At 39.8% G+C, this 11,067-nt stretch overlaps 1 protein-coding gene across 1 annotated transcript; it reads left to right on the top strand.

Annotated features, from left to right (window-relative positions):
• The first annotated feature begins 5,162 nt into the window (after positions 1–5,162).
• On the top strand, positions 5,163–7,435 carry LOC110608023. Its single transcript, XM_043960708.1, is given in 7 exon segments — positions 5,163–5,281; positions 5,363–5,532; positions 5,599–5,902; positions 5,994–6,105; positions 6,107–6,187; positions 6,793–6,844; positions 7,329–7,435. Coding segments are annotated over 7 exon segments (945 nt in total).
• The last annotated feature ends 3,632 nt before the right edge of the window (positions 7,436–11,067 follow it).

Raw genomic sequence — 11,067 nt, 5'->3', positions numbered from 1 at the left:
GGCGGCCGAAACTCCCAGACAGAGACGAAACTCATGCATGTTCGGCGGCACTTTCGGCGGCCGAAACTCCCAGACAGAGACGAAAGTCTCCTTTCGGGGGCAAGCTTCGGCAGCCGAAGGCTGCCTCCACAAGGGGGTTCGGCGGCCAAAAGTCCCTTCGGCTGCCGAACCTGGTTTCTCCCAAAGGGCAGAAACTTGGTTCAAACATGCACAAACGCCTCCAAACTCAAACCAACATGCATTTAGCTCAACCAAAACATGCATACAAGCTCCTAGGGGTCTCAAACTACCTTAAACCCCAACTACAACACATCAAACACACATTACAAGCCACATTGTTCATGAACATACATTTATACCCATAAACATAACTATAACCTAAACATGCATTCTACCCCCATGAACTTCATAAAACTTACTTAAAACATGGTATAAGCTAGAGATCGACTCTTACCTCTTGAAGATCGAGAGTAGAGGCGACCAAACTTGGAGTTGGGAGAGATTTGAGTTCTTGAACCTCAAAGCTCCAAAACTTTGCTCAAAAGCTCAAATATTCAAAACAAAGTTAAAACAAATGAAAAACTTGAAAGATCTAGAGGAAAAACATCAAAAAATCGGTGAGGGATAGCGGAGAGCTCACCTTGGTCGAAAATGGGGAAAAGCTCGCCCGTTTTCGGCTAAGGGACCCTTTTATAGTGGCTGTCCAGGCCACGTTCGGGGGCCGAATGTGCCTCCGCATGCATGCCATGTTCGGCGGCTGAACCTGGACTTCCCTCACTTATGCTTTCGGGGGCCTAAAGCACACCCGCAACGCATGCATGTTCGGCGGCCGAACTTGAGGTTCGGCGGCCGAACCTGGGTTTTCCTCCAATGCTATTTTCATGCAAAAACTCATTTCCTTTTTTACTTAAAATCATCAAAACATTAAAACATCTCATGAAAACATGGTTTTACCCATCTAGAGGTCTCCGACATCCGAGATTTCACCGGACGGTAGGAATTCCGATACCGGAGTCTAGCCGGGTATTACATAGGGGATCCCGGTCTTCTTTGTTTTCCCAGGAGTTCTAGGGGATCCCGGTCTTCATGCTCCGGGAGGTCTTTTTAAGATCCTCACCGGCCGTTTTTGTTCCGGGGAGATCTTTGTGATCCCGCTGGCCTTCTTTGCTCCCTTAGGAGGTCTTGCGCAAGGTTCAGGCTCATTGGCCTTACTGTCGCTTCGTCATCTCAGCTGGTTTTGTGCCTAACTGAGGTCTTGGATAAGATTCAGGCTCATTGGCCTTACTGTCGCTTCATCATCTCAGCTGGTTTTGTGCCTAACTGAGGTCTTGTTCATTTTTTTGAATTTTTCTGCAAAATAAGAGCTTGCACAAAGCGTATATAACGAGAATGCTCGTTGTTAATTTAATAATATTCATCAATAAATAATATGTCGCACATGTCACTTAGTTTCATACTTCAGATGAACAATTTATAAAATACTATGCTTGAACATGTAAAATATTGTGAAAAGTGTAAGTATTATTTACACTTTATAATTCTGAAATCAATAATAACTGCAAAACTATAAAGTGAAAGTAAAGTAGAAGATTCTTGATCTTAAATTTTGTCTGGTTGTGACGGTGATTAGTAATTAATTATTTGCAGGAGGAGTAGATTGTGGGTAAGCTAATTTTAGAGAATCATTTACAATGGCATTGTTATAATATTTATAAAGGATTTGGGTACCTACCTCCCGGTGCTCAAAAGCCACGTCGACCACTTTTGCATGGATTGTGTGGGAGCGTCACTTTACTCCGATCCCACCAAACTCAATCTTAAAAATTGACAATTTTGGTGTTTGGCCGACCTGCTGTAGTCCGATCGTCGTGCTCCACTAATCCCAAGTTCGAGACTTGCACCTGTCTTCAAGCTGGCCAACAGGGCCGAGCTCCTTTCAGTCCTGCTGCTTCGATCGGCTGACCGACCCGTTTTCCCCAACTCATTTAATGAAGGGACAGAAAAAATAAATGGAACAGGAAAAAAGGAGACAAACGGAACAGGAAAGAAGGAGACTTGTATCATCCACTTGAACTTTCATATTCACATACAAATAAAATGTCAAATCATACTTCTTATTGGAATTCTCAGCAATTTGTGGACAGAGTGAAGAAAACCCACTTCCAAAAGGAACCAGAATGAATTGTTTTTCAAATGACACATGTCCTTTATGACCCAGCTCTTCTCATTCTCATTGCCATCCTTTTCTGTGGCATATTGCGTCATGTGCCATTGTTCATCTCCAAATTCCCATCAAATAACCAAAATCCACTCACAAAAATTAACCCTCATTTCCCAGCTCTAGCCACGAAGGGTCGTAACGCTCGCTTTGCCCAGTCTTACCATCCAACGGTTCTGATTTGGAGTCGGTCTCATTGTCCTTTGATTGTTCTCGATGCTTATTCCCTTCATTCCCTTCTTCCTCCTTATTTCCATTCCTCATTCCCCGGAAGCTGCCCCATCTTCTTTCTGTCAGCAGATTCTGCGCATCCCATACCCCAGCTACCGTCGATGGCTTTGGGTCATTGGAAGATCGGGAGCAACGTCTTCACAAACCCCAATACTTTGATCAAGTCAACAAAATTTTCCCTCGAAATTGATTATTTTACCTCTCACAGTAAAATCCCCACCCTTTCAAACGGACTGCCACCAAAAATCACAAAGGGGATCACGAATCTAACTCCACCAGCGCTGTTTTCAAGTTTGTCTTCCCCCAAACATTGCATTCCTTTCCCACTCTCTTTTTTTTTCTTTTCTTTTCTTTTCTTTTTTTTTTATATATATATATATACACGGCCGACCTCAGAATTTCAACAAATACATAAATTACTCACCCTTTTTTCCTTTTACAGAAAATATTCACCAGGCTTCAAAGAAAAAATCGGTCGTAATAAAACCTTTGTGCTTCGCCGGCGTTCCTTTCCGCCGCCGGCGCATACGAAGTTGAAGGCATCGCAAGGGATCCCGCGACCTCCCACAGTTGTCTTCCCCATCCTCAAGATGATCGAGCTTTCTCTGCTGTTACAACGCACGGCTTCGGGCTTCGCCGGTGACACCTATGACTGGACGCGACATTGGATCGTCACCTTCCTGCGCCGGCTGTCCCGACGCCGTTCACCAGGCATGAAGTCACTGTTATCATGAACCCAAAGCAGCAGATTCCCAATTTTTCACTCTTTATGTGGATCTCAATGGGTGGATCTGGAAACTTTAGAGATAGTAAAATCTCTTTCGTTCCCACAGACGGCGCCATTTGATAACTCTCAATCTCCCTGGGCTCCATATCCGATAGATCTGGTTCTCCCTCGTCCCCTATTATATGGATCTGATTCCTTTTTGGGCTCTCTGTTGGGTTTGTCAAATGGGTCTCTCCATGTTCTCTTTGAGGAAAGGACCTGCAAAATAAGGGAAAAAGGGGTCAGGGGTCCACCGGGGATGCCCCGGCGGAGACCCTCCGACGTTCAAGTCAGATTTACGAGCTAGAGTAGTGTGGATAAGCAAGAGTTGCAGAGAGAGAATAAGGAAAAATGGAGTTAAGGAAGAAGGAGCAGGAGAGAGAGCCTCCTCTTTGAAGGAGAAGACCCTCCAGTATATAGTGCTTTCCTGTCCTTTTCACTCAGGCCCGTACGTACGGTTGTGTCAGGCCCCTGCTCCAAGCGTAACGGCCATTTAATGCTCTCCAGAGCTCATGCGGGTAGGGCTGGTGAGTGATTGGGCCTACTCCCTTATGGGGCTTGTGCTCATATCTGATCCGGATCACCCTGGGTTGCCGGCCCAGGCTCGTGAAGTCGAGCCGCCTCTCGAGCATATGATCTGATGGGCTTTGGACCTGTGGCCTTCTTTTGGACCCAACCTTACTCCTGGGCTAGGAAAAATCTGGAGGTTATCAATTATTATTGTTTTTAATATACATTTTTGAAAATAAAATTATTTTTTATTTATAAATAATGTACTTTGAATTTCAATTTATATTAGTATTTATATATTTAAACTTTCTAACTTTTTCATTATTATTAATTTACTAATTTAATTATTTAATAAAATTTTGGTTTTTATTATAATAAAATAGAACAATTAAAATATAGAACAAATTAATTTTACTAATTAATTAAATTTTAATTATTTATTGTAATTAACTTAAACTTTAATAGATAATTTTAGCAATCCAAATATTTCCCTCCTATATATAGATTATAAAAGAATTTCATAAAAATTTAATTTAAATAATTTTTTATTTAAAATAAAAGAATTTAATTTTTTAATTAAAAAAAATTATTTTAATAAAAAAAATAAAAAAATAAAAAATTTTATAACATTTTTTTTAAATATATAATGGAATATATTACCTCCCAAAAAACTTGAGATGTTTGGAAGGAGGCATGTTACCACAGTCCTAATAGGTTTCCGTGACCTGTTGAAGAAGTATATATATGCCACTGAATAAGAAGCGAGATGTGTCGTTTTTTTTTTTACCGTAGAGGGAGATGTGTGCCGATTGTGGGAGAATGGAAAATGTGGTGGAACTATTTCCTAACATTGTTGCTGACTCTAATGCTGAAGAATCGCATTCCCATGGTAAAATTTCTTTCTTTTTCTCTATGGAGTATGTGATAATATTCCTCCAATAAACCCTTGAGCTAACTTTAGCTTCTGGAGAAGTTAGACTCGGTTTGATTTTCATATTATGATATCAGAGCTTCTTGATCGATGTTGAGTCTTGTGTTTTTGAATAAAATAAATATAATACTTTTCTTTTCGAGTAAAGTCAGGTAAGATAATGAAATCTTTCCAACCAGCGGTTCTAAAGCATTTCAAACCTCAAAAAAGCCTCCTTTTAATGCTTTAAAAACCCATACTAAACCTCCAATAATTTTCCTTCCAAACAAAGTACAAGTGTTAGCATGAACATACATACAAGTGTTGCGTATTAAGAGCTTGTTTGGCATTGAGTTTGGAGGCCAAAAAGCAGGTTTTATAAATATCACTATTTAAAATCCATAATTTATTAATAATCTACATTAAAATTAAACTAAAATCATTACTTTCAAATGTTGTTATCCAAACATAGCATAATATTCTCCTGATACTCTCTTGAGAAAGGCATTAGAAGATAAAAAAGGAACATGCCACCTGCTCATTACACATTAAAGATTGAGTCATTCTCACGATTTTGTGAGCTACTTGAGACGACTGGACTTGTGAAGTATGAATCTGATGCTTTTGCATCTGGCGGCTACAACTGGTATTTGTTTGAAATTAATTCCACCTGAATTCACATGAGTATGGAATTGTAACTTGTTGCCATTTCTATTGCAATATTTAGGAAATTGGTGTTGTATCCTTCTGGAAATGTGAAAAGAGATGGAAGTGATCACATTTCTCTCTACTTAGCAATTGCTGAGCCAAATGCAATTCCTCCTGGATCCCAGGTTGATGTGATCCTCAAATTCTTTGTTTTTGACCACTTAAGAGATGAGTACTTGACAATTCAAGGTGGCTTCCCATTTAGTCCATATTCTGTTTCAAAGTTATCTATATGAATTATCTCCATTTTGACAGGCTCTAGGATTTATTATTCTACAGATGATAACATGAGGCGTTACCATTCTTTAAAGACTGAAAATGGTTTTGACCAACTGATCTCACTCAAGATGTTCAATGACTCTTCTAATGGATATCTTTTTGATGATTGCTGTGCATTCGGAGCAGAGGTTCATGTTATTAAATATGAAGGTAAAGTGGAGAGATTTTACTTTATAAAAGAACCTAAGGATGGTAACTTTTCATGGAAGATTGAGAGATTCTCAACATTATGTGGAGGTTGCCATTACTCAAAGGAATATACTGTTCGAAAGCATAAGTGGCATGTTGCAAGCCCAGGATTATGGATTTATTGTTTTAGTGACTACTTTTTCTTATTGATTTTGTAATATTGATCAGGAGTAATGATTCAGGCGGTTGTTGTTATTCCCCAAAGGAGATCCAAGGGCAAGTGGCAAAAGTCTGTCACTCTTTTTAGAATTACTTAACAATAGTCCTCTTCCTCAACTAAGAGTGTACTCAAGAATATAAGCTGATAGTGAAAGATCAGGTCCAGGAAAACCATCATGAGCGTACAGGTGCTAATTTAGATTGTGTATTGGCACAAGTATGTGATTATCTATGTGTGTAGGTTTCAAAACAAAATTCTAGCTAGATGTTTCAAAGGACATTCACAATTAAATATTTTGTTAATGGAATACTGGCTAGGCGACATTGCTATTCTGATTTCTACTGGCATTGCTGTTGAACTATTATTATATCCACTCTCTGCGGGATTGTTTTGGCAATCTCATCTAGGTTTAGTTGTTCTTAATGAATCAATTGAAAAAGAATAACTACATATCCAATTACTCTCATTAAATATAACTTTCAACAATCCATACTAAACAATAAATATATTAAATTTATTTTTCAACATTCAACATTCTTCTACATTAAAAGTCCTATAATTAGTGTTGACTTTAACAGACATCATTGAAATGATAAGAAAGTTGATAATTTGCATAAGGCAATTTTAGACATTATTTTAAATTTCACTGACCAAAGAGTATGTTATGGGGTTAGATTCAATCAAGCGTTTTTCCATTTTCAATTTAGAGGGAAAGAAAGAAGAAGGGAGTAAGCTGCAAATTATTGCCAATACGAGCCTTAGAGAGGCTTTGAGCTATAGTATCGGAAATCACTAAGTCACTGTATTTGTACTGTTCTCAGAATCTTGAAGAGTCCAATGGCATCCCAGCCCCGTACCAATTGCTCCAATTTGGTTTTAAACTAAACCAAGAACCCTAGATAGGCCATAATCAGAATTGAAGTCTGTTTGTCAATTCAAACTATTGTAAAGATCCTAAATTAAAAGTTGGCTTTCTTAATATTTTTAATAAGGCGTAAGTTTCTGTGTGAATAGGCACTATACCTTTTCTTTAGTCATGTGTAACCTTAGAGGACTAGGTTGCCCTATCATAAAGTCTGAACTAATTGTTGGAAATTTGATGCTTTGAGTTTGATGCACTGCTTTGGAAGCATACCCAATTGGCTATCAGGCATTCGCTGCAGTGCCAGGCACCAAAAGTAATATCTTGTAGTTTTTGTGATTGGATTAATGGTCTCAGTAGGAAAATTTATTGGGTTCATTTCTTTTTTTTGGTCGTTAGTTTCTAGCTTCTACTCTTGATTTGCATTGGTGCCATGTTGTGGCAGCTGTATTTTTATAAGAGTGACAACTCTTCATCTTATTAACTTAATTGCAGCTTCCTTGAGCAATGCAGAGAAGCAAGTTTGTGATTATCAATCTAAGTTGGAGAATTTAAATGAGAACTTCTGCAAAGTTGGTGGTTACATGAAGAGGATAGTCTAAATTGTATCCCGAAATAGCTTTGGTTCAAAACTTTGCTTATCTAGAAATTTCAATGCATTTTATGTATGCTTTTAGTTGTCATGCTTTTCATGCATATCCGTGTTTGGTGTCATTAACAGTATATTATTAAGCAAAACTAAGCTTGACCTAAGACTCTGTCTTCATAAACCTTAGTTTACAAATTTGAATCATTCTAGATAATCTTAGTGTTCCTGCACTTAGTTAAATAATTCCTTCTACATCCTAACTATGCTTGATAGTCTAATTTTGGGAATGCTATGTAATTAGTGATATCTTTTGTGTCAATACGTCTATAATCTTCTACAAATGTTCACTTGAGAGGTATCTATATATTTATAAAAAAGTTGAACTCTAAAATAACTTGACGATAGATTGAGAAGTGTCATTATTAAACTTGCATACGAGAGATTGACAAGTAATACAATTAACCTTATATATTTATATATTTATGCTATGTGCTGCAAATATATTTATAATTTTGATAATTTTTATTTTATTTCTATATAAAATAATAATAAATATATGCATATCTCATCAGGACTCGTTGACTTCCAAGTTTTATCCTTCAAGGACAATGCCAAACCAAGCTCACCCAGCACTGCTGCTATTAAATTTGCTCTTTGAAACCTAGAGTTCTCCCGAAATTTTCACTCAATGCAATAGATTTTATTAAGGTCAGAAACATGAGCTCCTAGTACTTGAAAACTGTAAAAAATCTTCATACAAATCATCCATAGAGTATGGACAAGAATTTTTGACTCTCTCCTTTGAAATGTGGGACAGACCGGAAAATCACCAGATAAAACATCAAAAGAAGTATGAATCTCATGAAGAATTGAATATTCAGCTGAAGCAGGAGTTGTAGGGCCACGCTGTTCTATGTCAATCAAGGATTCATCCAAAATGCCAGCATACTCTTTGTCTTGACACTGAAAATTAATACAGGCATCATTTCCTGTGACATTAGTTCCATTGTCTATGACATTAATACCATCTGTGTGGCCTTTTTCTCCTGCTTGACCACTCTTCTCTTGTGGAATGACATCACCTGAATCATACTGATAATCTGAGATCCAGAAAATAGGATTTTACAATGGGTTCTATAAAACTAGAAAAAGCCTCCTTCCTAGAGGAGAGTATTTCTCCTTTTATATGTTTTCTTTTGTCTGCTAGTGACGTGTTAACAGAACGTATATCATTGGACCACCTGTCCATGCTACGTTGATACGGATGTATGAGGGAATCAGATCTCTGTTCCATGCGTAACGGCCTCTGATTCTCCCCGGACGCTCATGCGTATGGACCCACATGACGGACAGGTGGGTCTCCCTCCTAATTCCAGACTGGACTGGAAGATAAGTCACGGGCCGAGCCCAAGAAGGATCTATTCGTCGGGCCTAAGAGGTTAAGCCGGCCTGATTGAGGAAATTGGTTGGAGTTCGATCTGGAGGGGAACGGGCTGGACCAGTCTCACGGGGAAGGCCTTGGACCCCCCAAATGATGGGCTCACGATATGGGCCTGGCCCCAGTCTGAGGTGGAGAAATCTAGCGGTCATCAATTGCCCCTTTACCTTCTCATCATTTATTGCCCGACTGATGAGGGGGTAAATACCGAGGATCATTATGACCGCGCCGCCTAAGTACAGTCTGCCCCAAAACATCTTTTCATCTCGCTACTGTTTTAAATCTCAAATTCTCCAGCTTTTTCTAAACTTTTGCTCTTCTTTGTTCTCTGTTTTCCTCCGCTCCCCTCTGCTCATCCGCTATACCGCTTTTCAGGTACGCCTCTCCTACCTCCATGGAAACTCCTAAGCTTCCTGACGTTTTTAATCTCGAGTCTTGTATCACTCCCTCTACTATAACTAACTTCTTTTCTCGGAGGTATTTGGATACTCCCCTTTACCGTATCCGAGCTCCTCTCCGAAACGAGAGGATTGTTCTTCCAGATCCCCCTCCTCCCGGTTTGATAGATCCTCAGAAGGATCGTAGCGTAGTCTTTTTTATTAAACAACGGGACTTTGGTCTAACTTTTCCGTTTACCCCATTCTTCATCGAGGTTTTCCAGTATTTCGGGATAACTCCCCGGATGCTATTCCCAAATTCTATCTTGTTCATGTGTTGCTTTGAATCCATCTGCTTGAGCTGGGGGTTTACGCCCACGGCGCGTCTATTCGTGCCCTTTTTTCGTCTTGTCAGAGCAAGTAACTGTTTTTATAACTTTTCCCCCCGTGGGGTTTATCCATCCTCACGGGCTATAAGGATTCCATAAAGGGCTGGGTAGAGGGTTTTGTAGTCGCGGAGCTAAAGACAGACTCCGGTTCGTCGTGGGGGGTGGAGCTCGACTGGGAGGATGTCGCTCTGGGTTGCAACGACCTGCCCGAGCTGAGCCTCACCGAACAGGTCGGGTACCTTCGATTGACTTCTGTTGACAAGAAGTACGACGTAGAGAAGTGTATGTTTGCCTGTAGTCTTAAGGATATCCAAGATGCGGGTATCGTACCTTGCCCAGCCGTTTTACCTTTTCTTTGTGATTTCTACTGGGATTATGCTAACCTGTTTTGATTTTATATTTTTTGCAGCTTCTGACTCCGAGATGGACCAGATTAAGCCTTCGAAGAACTTAATTCTGTCTAGAGAGAGCATGAACGCCGCGCTGGATGCCCTCCGAGCTGGGCAACGCGTCTCAGAGGCTACTGCTGAGGTGGCCCGGTGTAACGACCCGAAAATCGGACCGCTACCGGCGCTAGGATCCGGGTCGGCTTAAGGCAGCCAAGACCCGTAGCAAGCCTAACATACAACCTGTAAACTTGTTCAATCCCATACATGATCAACAACATACATAAAAAAATTAAAACTTTTCTTTCATTCAAACACCAAACTCAACCTGCACGTGTACTGAGCATAAACATAACTATAACATTGACCCCTCTTGGAATCTCATCAAAGCCCCAATGGGCGACATAACATGCGTTGAGTTGGTTCACATATACATCATAAAACAACTAAGATCATGTATAAAAAGGGAATACAACATTCTATGGTCAAGCACACCTCTAACATCCATAAACATCATTACATACACATCTATACTGTACTTTTACATTACATCATAATTATTTATCATGTCCACACTAGCTATTACATAACTAAAACTTCATTACTCTTGCTGACCTCCTGGTCTACCCTGTACCTGCAAGCCTGGGGGATAAGGGAAAGGGGTGAGCTACAAGAGCCCAGTGAGCAGAATAGTAAAGTATTTAAAACACATGCTATCATGAAATGCATCACATCACAACTAATCATATCAAGGATGAACTTGTCACCATTTAGCCCTCTACATAATCCAATCATGCCAGGGGCGTAGTGCAGGCCACACCTGGTCTTTCTCTTATACATAACATAACATACATAACCACTGGTGCCGGGGGCGTAGTGCAGGCCACACCCGGTCTTTCTCTTACATAGTGCCAGGGGCATAGTACAGGCCATACCTGGACTTCCATATCGTATCATCATGACATAACATATGAGGGCTAATGGATCATTCAACATTCATCCACATCAACAACATATTATGCAATGCAACATATTCGTGATTTCTAATGCAAACA

Source organism: Manihot esculenta, chromosome 10 (genome assembly GCF_001659605.2).
Source record: "Manihot esculenta cultivar AM560-2 chromosome 10, M.esculenta_v8, whole genome shotgun sequence".
Taxonomy (NCBI): Eukaryota; Viridiplantae; Streptophyta; class Magnoliopsida; order Malpighiales; family Euphorbiaceae; genus Manihot; species Manihot esculenta.
Note: the sequence above shows the minus strand (reverse complement) of the source record. Positions and strands in the feature narration are given on the sequence as shown.